Source organism: Leptodactylus fuscus, chromosome 1, assembly GCF_031893055.1.
Source record: "Leptodactylus fuscus isolate aLepFus1 chromosome 1, aLepFus1.hap2, whole genome shotgun sequence".
Classification (NCBI taxonomy): Eukaryota; Metazoa; Chordata; class Amphibia; order Anura; family Leptodactylidae; genus Leptodactylus; species Leptodactylus fuscus.
In genome coordinates, this window is record NC_134265.1 from 28,297,709 (window position 1) to 28,315,391 (window position 17,683).

The following is a 17,683-nucleotide window of genomic DNA, read 5'->3' on the forward strand; positions in this document are numbered from 1 at the left end:
GTTTTAAAAAAACGGTTTCGCCGCGGAGAGCAAAATGCTACCCAGCACTCACGGCTGGACTCGGTCTGACAGGTTTCTGTTTTCTGCATGCAGAAGACAGAAACCTGGGAACGGAGAATGGACGCTGGTGTGAACCCAGCGTCACAGAGTTGTAGGCGCGATGTGACGTCATCACATCGTGCCCACACATCCACTAGCCGTAGCGCAGTGGTAAAGCAGGAGCTGAGCTGTGACCTATGTATTCAACTCATTTGCGTCCAGAGGAAACTGGGATATACCTCCCACTGACCGGGACTGCGGGACAGGACACCGAATCTGGGAATGTCCTGCAGAATCTGGGACTGTTGGGAGGTATGCGCCAGATCTCCGCAGGGATCATGCGAATAGGAAAGTAGTTCACTATGTACTTTCCTGTCTGCATGATTCGTGCAGGCAGCGCGCAGCAAGCACACGGACCCTATTATAGTCTATGTGTCTAGATGGCAAACCCCAGAAAGTTTGTTTCGTCCTGTATTTGGACAAAGTGAACTCCCGGTTTGGTTCGCTCTGAACTTGTTCATATAGAATCGAAAGTGAAATTATTATACTACTAGCCTCTGCCCGCGACTTCATCTGCGTGTTGTTGGAGTGCATGATCCACCTATATTCACCAAATTGCTGCCGTCAATGGTTTGCCTGCTCCAGCGTTTCGGCAGCTCTCAAGCTGGCCTGCCGCTGAACTTGTTCCTCACGCTGTGCCCGTGATTGTTGCGGCATTTCAGCAGCTCACTGGGATGCCTTATAATGAGCGTGTTGTTGGTGTTGATGATCCGCCTGCTCCGGCCTTTTGGCAGCTCTCAAGTTGGCCTGGCACTGAAGTTCTTCTTTGCACCGTGCCTGTGATTGTTCCAGCAGCTCGCTGCAACGTCATCTAATCCATGTATTGTTGGCATCAATGATCCCCCTCAGCTCTGCTTGAGGAGAACTGTGTGACTTCTGGCTACCTTCATAGCGCTCGCTGTTTGCGACAAATTAGATTCTCTTTTTCCCTGCCATATTTAAAATTGGCAAACTGCCAATATGGATTAAAGGTGATTGCCCACGTCAGTTTGTCAGCACTGCCTGGAGCAGATCAGATGATATGCAAATGTGTGTACACAAAGCACAGAGAGTTAGCGTGTGTTTACACATAGAGATAACAGACCTGGCTGAGATAAGCTGCTGCAGGAGCAGTGTAATATAGTATATAGTATGTGAACATAAATTCATAACAGTCGTAAGGCCATATAATTTACCTGGATAAAAAGTATTAATCGAGGTTACAATCTATCTATGTGCCGAATTTTATCCAAATCCGTTCAGCCGTTTTTGCGTGATTGAGGAACAAACACACAAACGTCCAAACTTTCACATCCTATCCTAGGGTGAGGGGATAATCATACACATTAGGGGGAGTGTGTGCCTGCACATCCTATCCTACTATTATAAATGTGAAAGTTTGTATGTTTGGATGTTTGTTCCTCAATCACGCAAAAACAGCTGAACGGATTTGAATGAAATTTGGCACATAGATAGTTTGTAACCTGGATTAACATGGCTTTACGACTGTTATGAATTTATGTTCATATACTATATTACACTGCTCTTATCTCAGCTTCTGAGAAAGCCAGGTCTGTTATCTCTCTGTGTAAATACTCAGCTAACCCTCAGTGGATTGTGTACATGCATTTGCATATTATCTGATCTGCTCCAAGCAATGCTGACAAACTCACATGGGCAAACACCTTTAATCCAAATTGGCAGTTTGCCAATTTTCAACATGCCTGGAAAAAGAAAATCTAATTTGTCGCAAACAAGGAGAGCTATGAAGGAAGCCAGACTTCTCATCAAGCACAGTTGTGGGGGATCATCAACGCCAACAACACACTCATTATATGGCATCCCAGCGATCTGCTGAAATACCAGAACAATCATGGGCACAGCTCGAGGAACAAGTTCAACGGCAGGCTAACTTGACAGCTGCCAAAATGCCAGAGCATGTGGATCATCAACGCCAACACGCTCATTATATGGCGTCCCAGCGAGCTGCTGTGATACTGGAACAATCACGGGCACAGCACAAGGAACGAGTTCAGCAGCAGGACAGCTGTCGAAATGCCGGAGCATCAACACCAACAACACGCTCATTATATGGTGTCTCAGCGAGCTGTAGAGATTCTGGAACAATCATAGACAAGCTGCGAGGAACAAGGTCAGCAGCAGGACAGCTTGAGAGCTGCCAAAATGCCGGAGCAGGCAAACCATTAACGGCAGCAATTTGCTGAATATAGGCAGATCATCGACGCCAATGACAAAGTCACGGGCAGAGGCTAGTTTATAATATTAGTAGGAAGGATAAGATGGGGGTCTCCTCAGATCTCTGAGTATAATAGGTGGAGACCCAGGGAAGGTGACAAAAATAAATACATTTATACTTGCCCTCTGTTACCTTTTCTGGGCCTCCCTGAGTTGTCCAGCAATCTTCTCTGACCTCATAATAACCAAAGGCCTCATAGGTGACAGCGAGTGTTTAATGTCAGAGATCTGAGAAGAGTGCCAAACACCGCGAGGAGGAAGACACAGAGAGCTGGATCTCACAGATCAAAATCCATGACTACACTTTAATTCACCCTAAAATGCAAAATGCAATGTGGAGCCAAAGATGAATCTATCCCTATAGGCAGGGGCGTAACTACCGTGGTAGCAGCAGTAGCAGCTGCCACAGGGCCCGGGCCATTAGGGGGCCCGGTGACAGCCGCTACCGCTGCGGTTTTTTTCAATAGGCAGTTACGGGCCCTATTCACTTGCCGATCCTGGCTGGGCCGGGATTGGCAAGTGACACCGCGGGCCCCACAGAGGCTATCATTATACTCGGGGGTCTTTGCAGACCCCCGAGTATAATGACCGGCGGATCGGGAGAGGTAATAAACATAAAAAACTGTTACTTACCTCTCCGCGATCCTGCCAGGCCTCCGTCCTACTGCTGTCTGACGTCTCTGACGTCACATGAACCCGGCATGCTTCCCGGGTCATGTGACGTCCGACGTCATTAACGAAGGATGCGAGAGGAGGACAGTACAGCACAGGAGCCGGGGAACAGGTAAGAAGCAACAGTGGGTTTTTTTTTTAATGTTTTTATTCCCGATTTAGTCTCCGATTATTATACTCTGGGGTCTGAAAAGACCCCAGAGTATAATAATTGTTTATGGGTGTCCACAGAGGGACACTATTGGGGTTAACACTGTGTGTGCAGGGGACACTATAGGGGTTAACACTGTGTGTGCAGGGGACACTATTGGGGTTAACACTGTGTGTGCAGGGGACACTATAGGGGTTAACACTGTGTGTGCAGGGGACACTATAGGGGTTAACACTGTGTGTGCAGGGGACACTATAGGGGTTAACACTGTGTGTGCAGGGGACACTATAGGGGTTAACACTGTGTGTGCAGGGGACACTATAGGGGTTAACACTGTGTGTGCAGGGGACACTATAGGGGTTAACACTGTGTGCAGGGGACACTATAGGGGTTAACACTGTGTGTGCATGGGACACTATAGGGGTTAACACTGTGTGTGTAGGGGACACTATAGGGGTTAACACTGTGTGTGTAGGGGACACTATAGGGGTTAACACTGTGTGTGCAGGGGACACTATAGGGGTTAACACTGTGTGTGCAGGGGACACTATAGGGGTTAACACTGTGTGTGCAGGGGACACTATAGGGGTTAACACTGTGTGTGCAGGGGACACTATAGGGGTTAACACTGTGTGCAGGGGACACTATAGGGGTTAACACTGTGTGTGCATGGGACACTATAGGGGTTAACACTGTGTGTGCAGGGGACACTATAGGGGTTAACACTGTGTGTGCAGGGGACACTATTGGGGTTAATACTGTGTGTGCAGGGGACACTATTGGGGTTAATACTGTGTGCAGGGGCAAGTAAGTAAGGGACATAATAGAGTGCGGAGGAGGGGGTCAGTCGAGGTCTTCAGCGTCAGTTGGGATGGGGGGGGGGGGCCCCATGTCAAAAGTTCGCCACAGGGCCCCGCCATTCCTAGTTACGCCACTGCCTATAGGTTTACAGAGATCATTGAGCCGGATGGAGTTGTACATGTACAGTGTTGGCCAAAAGTATTGGCCCCCCTGCAATTCTGTCAGATAATACTTGTGTTCTTCCAGACAATGATTGCAAGCACAAACTCTTTGGTATTAATATCTTCATTTATTTTGCTTGCAATGAAAAAACACAAAAGAGAATGAAAAAAAAGTCAAATCATTGATCATTTTACACAAAACTCCAAAAATGGTCCGGACAGAAGTATTGGCCCCCTCAGCCTAATACTTGGTAGCACAACCTTTAGACACAATAACTGCGCACAACCGCTTCCGGTAACCAGCAATGAGTTTCTTACAAGGCTCTGCTGGAATCTTAGACCATTCTTCTTTGGCAAACTGCTCCAGGTCCCCCCTGAGATGTGAAGGGGGCCTTCTCCAAACTGCCATCAAGAGATCTCTCCCCCCCCCCCCCACAGGTGTTCTATGGGATTCAGGGCTGGACTCATTGCTGCCACTTTACAAGTCTCCAGGGCTTTCTCTCACCACCATTTTCTAGTGCTGACCTGAAGTGTGTTTTGGGTCATTGTCCTGCTGGAAGACCCCTGACCTCTGAGGGAGACCCAGCTTTCTCACACTGGGCCCTACATTATGCTGCACAATGTGTTGGTCGTCTTCAGACTTCATAATGCCATGCACACGGTCAAGCAGTCCAGTGCCAGAGGCAGCAAAGCAACCCCAAAACATCAGGGACCCTCCGCCATGTCTGACTGTAGGGACCGTGTTCTTTTCTTTGAAGGCCTCTTTTTTTTCCTGTAAACTCTATGTTGATGCCTTTTCCTACTTTTGTCTCATCTGACCAGAGAACATTCTTCCAAAACGTTTTTGGCTTTCTCAGGTTTTGGGCAAACTCCAGCCTGGCTTTTTTACGTCTCTGGGTAAGAAGTGGGGTCTTCCTGGGTCTCCTACCATACAGTCCCTTCTCATTCAGACGCTGACGCTGGATAGTACGGGGTGACACTGTTGTACCCTCGGATTGCAGGGCAGCTTGAACTTGTTTGGATGTTAGTCGAGGTTCTTTATCCACCATCCGCACAATCTTGCGTTGAAATCTCTTGTCAATTTTTCTTTTCCGTCCACATCTAGGGAGGTTAGCCACAGTGCCATGGGCTTTACACTTCTTGATGACACTGCGCACGGTAGACACAGAAACATTCAGGTCTTTGGAGATGGACTTGTAGCCTTGAGATTGCTCATGCTTCCTCACAATTTTGCTTCTCAAGTCCTCAGACAGTTCTTTGGTCTTCTTTCATTTCTCCATGCTCAATGTGGTCACACAAGGACACAGGACAGAGGTTGAGTCAACTATAATCCATTTCAACTGGCTGCAAGTGTGATTTAGTTATTGCCACCACCTGTTAGGTGCCTCAGGTAAGTAACAGGTGCTGTTAATTACACAAATCAAGCATCACATGATTTTTGAAACAAGTGCCAATACTTTTGTCCACCCCCTTTTTTATGTTTGGTGTTGAATTATATCCAATATGGCTTTTTGACAATTCTTTTTGTGCTTTTCCATTGAAGACAAATTAAATGAAGATAATAATACCAAAGAATTTGTGATTGCAATCATTTTCTGGAAGAAAATTAGGATTATCTGACAGAATTGCAGGGCTGCCAATACTTTTGGCCAACACTGTAAGATTGACTACTGTACGTGATATGTTAAGGATTTTTGGCTTTATGGGTCAGGTATCCATCATGTCGTCAACCCCCGCAGAGTGGTGTAAACCTTCTCCCTATAGTTTGCGGATATACTAAGTAATCAATAGACTAATTGTTTCCGCAGAATTTATAGTAGCCAAGCTCTAAGCCGTACATAAGAGGACGCTTGTTACAGGGCTGGATCTTTTGTAGATTGATTTTTAGACTATGTTTCTGGATGGAGATTTGTAGATGCAGAATTACTATATGGACGACTCTTCATTGATGTTTGGGAATACTTGGAAGGTCTTCATCATTATTGTTTCCTCCATTCACCAGCACCCTCTCAGTGAATCTAGATAAGAGGATTTCTGGTTGATCTCTTTACATATGTATAGTCCTATAGTGTTAGAATAGATTTTATGCTTCAATTCTTCAAGATTTTTGCTGTCAGTGAATGAGAACAATCCCAGTTATATTCAAAGACAGTGAGCTTGTCTATAGCTAATCCTGACCCCAGCTGAGAAATGGAGACAATTGTATCCAGTCCAGACAATGCTCTGTGAGCCCAACACATCAACAACAGCTGCACAAATCTGTTAGTTTGTTACAATGTATCCAGTCTAGTCAATGCTTTGCTGCAAAAATAGATTTGCATATTCTTCCCATGATCCCTCACAGGGCAGCGTCTATGGCTTAATAAGACTCCACACACCTACATGGTGGTCTCTCCCTAAGAAGTGACGATATCCCCTTAACCCTGTCTAGAAGCCTCTCACCTCTATCAAGTCAGTCTTCTCTACACCAGGCTGAAGAGATCCAAATAGATTGAAACAGCTGTCCTCAGCTGAGAGACTGTACTTGGTAAACTCCCACATCATTGCAGCAAAGGCCTCTGGGAAGGTCAGGCATGAAGTTAAATGGAGCGCCACCTAGTGGGCTGCATGACTGAGGCACTGTCTTTCTATTTACATCATGGAAGACAGATTTGCATATTCTTCCCGTGATCTCTCACTGTGGAGCGTCTATGGCTAAATAAGACTCCACACACCTACATGGTGGTCTCTACCTAAGGAGTGATGATATCCTCTTAACCCTTAGAATTTATGTCAGATCTCACCCAGTATTGGATATTATGCTGTATGGAGGCCTCTATGGGGCACAATGCTGTGCGGAGGGGCCGCTATGGAACACTATTATACTGTGTGCAGGGGCTGCGATGTGACATTATACTGTGTGCAGGGGCCACCACAGATTATTCTTGAATGGGTTGTACAGGAATTGGAAAAGCCCAAGAGGTGCCTGGGGCAGGTGGCAGCCTAAAGTCACTGGCACCTACTATATGGGTGTCTGTAAAGGGGCAGTATACTGTGTGGAGAGCCAGTACACAGTATATGGGGGGGCATTATTACAAGCAGTGCCACAAAAGGGGATGTAATCTAGTGTGGGGGGTCAGTAAATAGGACATTTTACCATGTAAGGGCCAGTAAATGGGGCACCATACCTTGTAGGGGTCAGAGGGGTCCAAGTCAAAAGTTTGCCATGGGGACCTGTCTTTGCTATTAACACCCCTGTGTGATAAGGTGAAGGTTTGGCTATATTTGGTAATTTTTCCTTAATGTTGCTGATTGCAATTTATAGAGTTTGGCTAAAAGCAGAGGAGAGGGTCAGTGGTGGCTCTTGAAGGGGCTCAATGTGACTTAAGGGCACAGTTGTCATTTGGCATTCTTTTATCATATTTGCCAATAGTTGTCTGGGAGATCAGACCCAAGTCACCTACCAGCATGACCGTGCCCATTTTAGAGACAAGTCACCCCCGTTACGGGATTACAAAAAGTTGCTAGTACCAGGAGCATTACTGCAAATACCTACTGTGTATAAGGACACATGAACATGAGGTTCTTGGCTTTTACATTGTGACCAAACTGTAATTGTAAGCCCAGCTTCCATGACATGGGTCCCTACACTATACTCACATCTTAAAGCCTGGACAAAGCGTTTTGAGTGTTCTCCATACACATCAAAATGGAACAATATTTTGTGTATTTTTTTGTGTTTGTTGCACCCCCTTTTTGTGATGCAAACATGAAAATGTGCCATCTATCCATGTGATGTGTACCACACACATAATGTACCCACATTGTGCAACGAATGCTGTCTGGGAGATTTGGCAGCATTTCCTAGAGTCCTTGAAGTCTCCGTTGTTTTGGGAGCCTTATGGACATTCCAGGAAGGGTGACAAGTAAATCTTTCACCCAAGGAAAAGATTTCATTTTACTTCTTATCTCCATGACTAATGTCCATGGCCAAGGCTTCTGTGGTGCCCCTCCTGGCAGCCAGATCTTGGGGAACACGATATGCAAACACCAATTCTCAAGAGTTCAAAAGGTACACCTAAATTACCGTATTTTACGGACTATAAGGCGCACTGGACTATAAGCCGCATTGCCCATGAGCGCCTTATAGTCCGTCTCGGTTCATATATAAGGCGCACCGGACTATAAGCCGCAGTCCGATGCGCATTATATGTTATTGAAAGCGGCGGCAGGCAGACTTTGCCAGCGGCCGCTTAACCCCCCGCGTGCCAGCCGCTTCTATTGGAAGCGCTCGGCAGGCGAGGAGGGGCTCTATCAGCAAAATCATGCTGATAGAGCCCAACCGTAAAAGTTAGATTAAACTACCCCCCGTTTTAAACTAAAAGCCTGAAACAGAATGTGAAACTTACCGAGCGGTGCAGGGCGGGCATTCAGGCCTCCTCTTCCTCCGATGTTCCGTCCTCCTCCTCCGCCGCTCGCTAACCGATAATGGCCTGGGCGCATGCGCAGTAGCATTATGATATTGCGCATGCGCCCAGGCCATTATCAGCGAGCGCCGGAGAAGGACGGAACATCGGAGGAAGAGGAGGCCTGAATGCCCGCCCGCCCTGCACCGCTCAGTAAGTTTCACGTTCTGTTTCAGGCCGGCGTGACAGCAGGGCTGCCGGACACTTCCTATTCATTTCTATGGGAGCAGGCATGCGAGCGCTCCCCATAGAAATGAATGGACTGCTTTTTTCCATTCATTTCTATAGGGAGCGCTCGCATGCCTGCTCCCATAGAAATGAATAGGAAGTGTCCGGCAGCCCTGCTGTAACGCCGGCGTGTACGGCTGTGATACACGCCGGCGTTCCGTAGTGTGAATGCACCCTTACGGTGCCTTTTATGTATGTATGGAAGCGGCACGCAGACTTTGCCGCCGCTTCCATCCATATATAAGGCGCACCGGACTATAAGCCGCACTTACGATTTCTGAGGAAATCGTAGGTTTTTATGTGCGCCTTATAGTCCGGAAAATACGGTAAAGGGAATCTGTCTAATCAGTTTTTGACCCCAAATAAGCTCCAAAAGCTACTGCATCCACTTCACTAGGATGTCCCCAAGTCAGCTTTGTGACCCAAGATCAGAACCGGCCCAATGTTCTAAACATACAGAACCCAGGCTAGATTGCTAGCAAGTTTTGGTTCCAGGATTCCTCCATTATAGTGAAGGGGATACAATATACACAGAGGGATATATGGGAAGTGTAGTGTGTACTAGCCGCCATGTTTCATCAGTACTACCTGCCAACGAAAGTGAAGCAGGAACACATGTCAATTTCATTCTTGGAACAAGCCTTTTAAGATTCTAGCAGGAAAACTAGAACAACCTTTAACCCTAGGAAGGACCTCACAGCTGACTATCTAGATGATAGAAAAGTAGTAAAAAAAACACAGAAACCAAAATCTACAAGGTTGTCATTTATTTCTGTACAGTCCACTGTTACTCCCGAGCCATGAGCTTCTGCTTCTTCAGCTTCTTTTGAGAGATCTGCAAGTAAGAGGTAAAGAATTACCTTCTATGATAAAACCAAAACCTTAGTAGTCACTGTACTGGTGACAAGTGTCCTCATGGGCAATATGGAAGTCAACTCTGCAATTGTCCTGCCAGAAACAGAGTGCAGTGATCAGGTTTAGATCAGGTCCCCCCTATTCAGCAGCTCACTGGAGATTGTCACTGCACAACTTTTCATTAATGGGGTATTGGCGGATAGGACATTAGTTGGGGTTTGACATGTGTGACCCCACTGCTCCAGGCGACCACTTACTTTATATTACACGCTGTTTGATCCCTAGCAACCAAGCAATGTAGTTACAGCCTTGTACCAGAGAAATAATATTGCAACGACAACTAAAAATAGGATGGTGTGCAAGGTATACCGTGAAAGTCACGGCACGCATTAGTCTCACTAGGTGCTATACCGGAGCCTGGGTTCTGGAAACATGACAGACGTACGTTCCTTGTATACCCTACAGCTGAACAATGCAGGGTATGGGTATCACCCCACTAGCCTCAGGATAGGCCATCACTAAAATGAACTGGATAACCACAGAGGATTGAACTTTACCACCTATCCACTGGAGAGATGAAGTCTCCAAGTCGGGGGTCTCAGTGGCACAGAACAGCAGTTGTGCATGTGCACCACCAGTCCATTCCAAGTCTATAGGACGGCAAAAGATAGACAGAAATACCACTAATCTTTGGGAGTCCAATATGCCACAAATGGGTTAACTGCAGACATGCTCAACTGCTTCATTCAAAGAGCGGGACGGGAGACCCTTGTTTCTCTCAGCAACTAGACACTTCACTATCTGTTAACTATCGGATAGGGCCTAAGATTTAACTTGACCCAAGGCCCTTAAAAAGGGGTTGTCAGTTCTTCCAGCACCTGTGCAGTACATGATAGGGGTCCGGAGACAGAACGCTCCATCCACTGTATAGCATCCAGGCACCTTTACTACAGCTCAGTTCCCATTGAAGTCAGATCTATCCCATGAAAGCTTTGTCCTCCCGCTACAACCGATTTGTCCCAGTAGTCAGTTTGGTGACAAGATGAGAAATCCTGCACCAAAGAGGTCTGACTCTCCTATGTCAGCTTAACTTTTTTTTTTTTTTTTTTTTTTTTTTAAGCATAAAAACCTAGAGATTAAAAACTAGAATTGCTCTTAAAGAAGACCTTTTCTGTCCTCTGACATTGGCAGTGTTATCTACCACTGGAGGGCAGAGTACCCTGTCAGTTTTGTGCCTCAGTTGCAGAGATCGGTGCTGTCAGTTTCGGCAGCGATAGGCCTTATACCGCAGTCATCACTGGATTGTGAGGAACACTAGCCAACATTACAAGGCCATGGATGGGTTTACTATCAGGTCACCCCTCCCCTCCCAGCAACGACTGAGCTGTAAGGCCAGCCCCTCTGACAGTACAGGGATATCAGTGCCCAAATAAAAGGTATTAACTGCTGGCTATAGCCATGTTTCCAGAAGCAAGTCCGGGTTACACAGACAATTGGTAGTTTAACTTTGGAATTAATGACCCATCCTTAGGATAGATGAATAGGGATCAGACACCTGTACCTCCAGCTGATCAGCCTGGAACCCCTTCACTACTTACCAAGCACAGCACCACATATATGTACATCTGCTGTGCTTGGTATTACAGCTTAGGGTGGGTTCACACTTGCGCCCGGTCTCTGCCTTGTGGGTTTCTGTCTTCTGCCCGGGAAACTGGACAGGAGATGGAAACCCGGCAGTGTCCACCTGTGAGCGTTTTGTGCTCTCCGTGACGAAAGTTTTTTTTTTTTTTTAACTGGACACAAAGTCCTGCATGTCTGATTTAAAAAATAAATTTTGCCATGGACTGGCACAAAACGCTCACAGGCATTCATTTTGCAAACCCATTCAAGTGAATGGGAGCAACAACTGACTGCTGGGTTTCCGTCTCCTGTCCAGTTTCTGGGGCAGAAGACGGAAACCTGCAAAAGCGGAGACCCGGGGCGCAGGTGTGAACCCGCCCTTAGTCCATTCACTTGAATGGAGCTGTGATCAGGCCGCAACCAGCTGACCCAGATTTGGAAGGTATACAAGATATCAACCAACCCCTATGGGTGCCTTCACTTGCAGAAATTAACTGTTGCATTAATCTAAGTGGCTAAAATGGCAAACAAATCTCAATCAAATAAATGGAACAGAGTTTCAGGCGCAGATTTTTGCAAAAAAATCTGCTGCATGGATAGGGCATGGCACCCTAACCCCACAGCAGATAATGGATGCAGAACGAGTCACCAGCATGTATATGGACTGACTGCAGACATTTTCCAACTAGATGTCACCTATGGCGTCTGCGAGCGAGCACGTATATTACACGTATGACAAAACAGTCACTATAGCTTCCAGGAGTTGCTCAGAAAAAAACATTGTTTTCATGATAATTCCAAAGGTGTCCTAAGAAGGTCATCATTGCAACTCCAATAGAAAGCCACCCCACAGCCTACAATATCCGATAGGACATAGCACTGAGGCTTGACCTGTCCTATCCCAGTAATAAACTTCATGCCGGTCATTACAATAAAACCCCCCAATCACCTTTTTCTTTTGAGCAACTTCCTCCTCTGGTTTGGGGACGATTTGCTCTTTTTCGGTCAGAATCATCTCAATGTGGCAGGGGGAGCTCATGTAGGGGTTGATGCGACCGTGAGCGCGGTAGGTTCGTCTGCGCATCTTGGGGGCCTTGTTCACCTGAATGTGCTCGATGACCAGAGAATCGACATCCAACCCCTGGGAAAAGAAGTGAAAAAAAAAAATATTACATAGGGAGTCACCAGTTTAAAGTGGCATGACCAAAATGTGTGTACTGGTGGGCTCAGGAAAAACGATTTGTTTTCATGGTTCATTCCAAAGGTGTCCTAAGTGGTCATCATCGCCGCCAGTATTGGACACAGACTGTAGAATTTCAATATAGGCAATATATAGAGGCTTGTGGCCAACTACTCACATGACTATAATCTGATTATATATTTTGTGTCATGGCTCACCTTCAGCTCTGCATTGCTCTCTGCATTCTTCAGCATGTGCAGGAGAAATTCTGCGCTTTTCTTGGGCCAACGACCCTGTGTCCAGTCCCACTGCTTGGCCTGTAATAAAGAGACATTGTTATAAACCTGACACAAACATCATCGCAGTAACTGGTTTTCAGCAGTGGGGTTATGTCACACACACGACAAAGAAGTCAGAAGAACCACAAAAAGCAGGTCATGATATTCAGGCCTCCTGCACATGGGATTTTCTGGCCCGCATGATGCTATCATACTATATACAGCAACGAAAACGCACCATAGATTACTATGGAGACCAGAGTAGGGGTCTCCAGACTGCACATGTCAGGAAATCCAACCAATGTATAGAGCAGCTTGTATTCCCTTGTGTAGAAGGCCATAAACATGGAATTCTGGTCACATCAGTATGGGGGAGAGGGGGGGGGACTTACCAATTGGTCGGGGCTGGACCGCTGGGACCCAAACTGATCATGACAACTGGGGTGTTTTGCAGCAGGTCAGACATGTGGTTACTCCATTTTTTTTTTTGTGTAGATTATGAGCCCCATATAGGGATCACAATGTACATTTTTCCCTATCAGTATGTCTTTGTAGAATGGGAGGAAACCCACACAAACACAGAGAGAACATACAAACGCCTTGCAGATGTTGTTCCTGGCGGGATTCAAACCCAGGACCCCAGCGCTGCAAGGCTCCACTGCTAACCACTGAGCCACCGTGTTACTCCATTTTATAAGAAACTTAGAGATACCCCCCCTATACCATCCCTTAAAGGAAGGATACAGAGATGCAAGTCTTGTACAAGGAGCTTCCTTGCACCAAACATGCACCTCAAGCCCAGATCCATGCGTGCTATGTTATTGGCCTGAGGAAGAATTAAATTGATGCTAGTTGCTATCTGGTGTAGATCGCAACTACCGTGTTTCCCCGAAAGTAAGACAGTGTCTTACATTCTTTTTACCCCCAAAAGTCCCACTATGTCTTACTTTCAGGGTATGTCTTATATTGGGAAAACCAACCCCCCCCCCTATCATCATCAATCATATGGATTGAAGCGGCGGCACACGAGGAGTTAAGCGGCGGCCGTCAGCAAAGTCTGCCTGCCGCTTCCATACATTGCAATGGGAGCGTGCTAGTCAAATAGTATTCGTTCATCTCTAACTTCAATTGTAACTTCTTACAATTGAAGTTAGAGATGCGCGATTACTATTTGAATAGCGCGCTCCCATTGCAATGTATGGAAGCGGCAGGCAGACTTTGCCGGCGGCCGCCGCTTAACGGGATTCTACCATTAAAAGAAGTTCTTTCCTCTGACCACGTCGGAATAGCCTTAAAAAAGGCTATTCATCTCCTACCTGTTGCCATAGCCAGCGCCGCCTTCTTCCTCAGCTGCGTCCGCCCTGTCTGTCTCTTCTTTGGGCCTCATGGATGACGCATGCGCAGTCGGCTCTGGCTGCGAGAGCCTGTTAGAGCCGACTGCGCATGCGTCATCCATGAGGCCCGACGGGGCGGACGCAGCTGAGGAAGAAGGTGGCGCTGGCTATGGCAACAGGTAGGAGACGAATAGCCTTTTTTAAGGCTATTCCGACGTGGTCAGAGGAAAGAACTTCTGTTAATGGAAGAATCCCTTTAACTCCTCGCAGGCCGAGCGCTTCCATTCATTTCAATGGAAGCGTGCCATTGAAATGAATAGAAGCGACTGGCACGCGGGGGTTAAGGGGCCGCCGGCAAAGTCCTTCTTCACAGCGCTGTGCTGTGAGAGCCGGGGGGAACGCCCCCTCCATCTGCTCGCAGTACTCGTCCATAGACGAGCATTATCAGGGAGGGAGGGAGAGTTCCCCCCCCCCGGCTCTCACAGCACAGCGGAGCCCCGTGTTTCCCCGATACGGTAATAACCCCCCCCCCCCGAAAGTAAGACAGTGTCTTATATTATTTTTACCCCGAAAGTCCCACTATGTCTTACTTTCGGGGTATGTCTTACATTAGCCGACCTCCCTAAAACCCCCGCTACGTCTTACTATCGGGGGTGTCTTACTATCGGGGAAACACGGTAGCACATGTCCTTCTCAGAAGTTACCTGAACCAACTATAAGGACCCCGACCTATGGACGGCTAGCGTCCCATCTCTCAGCATGCATTTATAATAGACAGCACAGAACATACAGTAAGATTCCCACAGAGTTGCTCAGAACAAATGGTTGTTTTCATGATTATTCCAAAGGTGTCCTAAGATGGTCATCATTGCAACTCCAACATAAAGCCATCACCCCTATAATATCTGAGCCGGCATACTGACCTGGGCACAACGGCCAACACCTCCATTGTAACGACGGAAGGGAACGCACTGCTTCTTCAGGGTGACATCTTTTAAGTATTTTGTGGCCTTGCGGATGTGCATGCCCTTGATGGCCTGAGCAGTCTCACGAGTGTTCTGAGAAAACAAGGAATAAGACATCACACCTAAGCCAATGGCACATTGCAACATAAGAATGAAACGCAACGTAATAGATTCTGCGCAGCAAAGTCACCGATGCCAATAGTGGAAATAAAAATATCAAAATTGAGGGGGGGAAGGAAAAATTTAGCACACGGACCCTGTAAGCAGCACCGAACCCCTATAGCTCCATATTAGGGAGCCTTCACACGGAGTAAACGCGCATGTATTTTTGCAAAATACACGTGTAAAAATTAAGACTCCCATTGACTTCAATGACATTTTACACATGTAAAAAATGTCATTGAAGTCAATGGGGGTCTTATTTTTACACGTGTATTTTGCAAAAATACACGCGCATTTACTCCGTGTGAAGGTTGCCTTACACATCTATAGGCATTCGGTGTCCCCAAGGGATATAGAGCCTGAGGATATAGTAAACTTCTGATGTACTAAACCCATGTGTATATATAGAGTATAGGGTAGCAGCCAAACAAAAGCCACAATATGGCCACAAGGGGGTTAGCATCTGTACCAAAAAGGCCTGAAAAAAAAAAAAAAAAACAATAGGGGAGACTTACAAGTATTGGTGCATTAGTCTATTCCCAAAATGGATCATGACCCCGTACTGCTTAACGGCAGGTATGAACCAAAACCACATTTTGCAGCGTTGGCTCCATGCACATGACAGAGAGCCGCTCGATGCTCCTCTGAGGGGGGTCCTAGTGATCCTAGCCTGGTCTGTTTCATCAGAACCAAACACACCCGAAGCCCCCATAGAGGCAAGTATATCACAGAATGGACTGGATGTCGCCCAAGTGCATTTTGCGGCAAACATGGGTCACGTGTATGGGGCCTTAGGGCACATCCAGCCAAGACAGACATGCTGCAAGTTTTCTGGACAATCCACAGCAGTAACCAGTTTTTTAGTTGTTGTAGATTTGCCAAGGATTTCACCCTATTGGGAAATCCACAGCACACGGGCCCCGGTTAGGGACAGAGGAGCTTCATAAACACCATTCATACTACTAAACATGACAACAATACTGGGCGATAACTGGACTCGTATCATTGCAAGAAACTCCATAGAAACACTGCAGGAACCTACAGCTTACCATACACCTCCCCCCCCACCCCACAACACTCATGGCAAAGATTAGGTTCAGAGGGATACAGCATGTTGGATTTTAATATGAACATGGAAGCCCAAACAAGCCAAAAAAAAAAAAATCAGATGTTTGGGTGACCACTTGTCTATAGCCAGCTTAGGCCCGGTTGACATCTGCATTTGCTTACCCACACGAAATACGCGGAGAGAAAAGCCCTGCAAGCAGCAATTGTCTCTCCACATCACACGGACCCCATTATAGGGTCCGTGGGTTTCCACCTATTTATTCTGATAGGTTTCCATTTGCAACGGACGGAAACCTGAACACAGATGTGAATAGGACCTTAAAGCTGCTTATATTAAGGAGGACCCCCCCCCCCCCAGGCATGTATAATACACCTATAGGTGTATATGCTCTGTAGGGGTACCTGTACATACAATACACAACAGTCCATAGTATTAAGGTTTTCAACTAACTCCAAGGGCCAAACATCTGCTGTTTAAAGGCTAACTCACCCTAACAGCCAAAAACTCTGCTGTTTAAAGGCTCAGACGTCTTGTGCTTACCTTGAAGTGCACTCGCAGGTTGGATCCCCGGGCCTTGCATGCTGCAGGAAGGAAAATGCACAAAGTTATTGATCACTCCAACATGTACTTAGTCACACAGGGAACTACAAAGCCCAGCATGCCTATAGCATTACAGACTGCCAGGCCATGCTGGGACTTGTAGTTTTATAACACTGACCAATGATTAGATAGGATATATGTAGTTGCACAAGACATCACTTACATTTTGTGGGGTTTTCAGGGTCAAGTGAGTAGCGGACCATTTTGAGATATTACCTGGAGGAAAGAAGCCACATATTAGGCACAAGTAGTTCTGCTGTGTGTACAGGGCTCAGCACATATCACAGCCGCTCAGAACTTATAAATGATTTCATGTTTTATTCCAAAGGTGTCCTAAGTGGTCATCACCGCAGCTGCAAACCCTATACATTCTAGATGGCAGATTTTAGGCACCCCCATATTAATAATGGTACAGTCTCAGAGGCAGGCAGTATAATAGTGATAGGGCTGCACCAACAAGCCTATCAGGGGGTGTCCGACACAGTCATGGGGTCATCATCAGCCCCCTGCCCAATACATGGCCCCACATATGGATGTCAGCAGTGGCCCATCATAACATAACAAGTCCTGGCAACCAACCAGCAGCGGCACAGTAGCCACACAAGCCTGGAGCGGCCACATACATGCTGGGACTAGTAGTCCTACCAGGCAACAGCTCATAGTGCCCCATGTGAGGTTACACTACAGCCAATACAAATCCACCATGACACCCAGAAAACAGGCCGCAGCCCCGGCGTCTCCATCAGGCCCTGCCCGGGCAGCCCAAAACACATCCAGCCCCCTCATACCACTCCATCCCGCACCTGCACATACTACACACAAACCCTG

The 17,683-nt window shown here is 46.8% G+C and overlaps 1 protein-coding gene and 4 non-coding genes across 5 annotated transcripts; all 5 read right to left on the reverse strand.

The window, feature by feature from the left end:
• Positions 1-9,544: 9,544 nt before the first annotated feature.
• Positions 9,545-17,095, reverse strand: RPL17 (ribosomal protein L17). The gene is made up of 6 exons (XM_075269201.1): positions 17,019-17,095; positions 16,796-16,836; positions 14,983-15,117; positions 12,666-12,764; positions 12,217-12,408; positions 9,545-9,627 (listed from the first exon to the last, which is right to left on the reverse strand). Exons 1-6 carry the CDS (start codon positions 17,056-17,058, stop codon positions 9,580-9,582), a joined length of 555 nt encoding a protein of 184 aa, XP_075125302.1. The 5' UTR covers positions 17,059-17,095; the 3' UTR covers positions 9,545-9,579.
• On the reverse strand, positions 12,030-12,096 carry LOC142190940 (small nucleolar RNA SNORD58). Its single transcript, XR_012714579.1, has one exon. It is a non-coding gene; the product is annotated as a small nucleolar RNA SNORD58 (small nucleolar RNA).
• Positions 12,489-12,556, reverse strand: LOC142190943 (small nucleolar RNA SNORD58). Its single transcript, XR_012714581.1, has one exon. It is a non-coding gene; the product is annotated as a small nucleolar RNA SNORD58 (small nucleolar RNA).
• LOC142190938 (small nucleolar RNA SNORD58) lies at positions 14,867-14,933 on the reverse strand. Its single transcript, XR_012714577.1, has one exon. It is a non-coding gene; the product is annotated as a small nucleolar RNA SNORD58 (small nucleolar RNA).
• Positions 17,096-17,141: 46 nt separating the features above from the next.
• On the reverse strand, positions 17,142-17,208 carry LOC142190941 (small nucleolar RNA SNORD58). Its single transcript, XR_012714580.1, has one exon. It is a non-coding gene; the product is annotated as a small nucleolar RNA SNORD58 (small nucleolar RNA).
• Between the last annotated feature and the right edge of the window lie 475 nt (positions 17,209-17,683).

Coding starts and splice junctions, on each gene's coding strand:
- RPL17 (XM_075269201.1), bottom strand. CDS start 17,058: ATGGTCCGCTACTCACTTGACCCTGAAAACCCCACAAAAT. Junction 16,837..17,018: donor CCCTGAAAACCCCACAAAAT/GTAAGTGATGTC, acceptor TCCTTCCTGCAG/CATGCAAGGCCCGGGGATCC. Junction 12,409..12,665: donor AGAGCAATGCAGAGCTGAAG/GTGAGCCATGAC, acceptor TTCTTTTCCCAG/GGGTTGGATGTCGATTCTCT.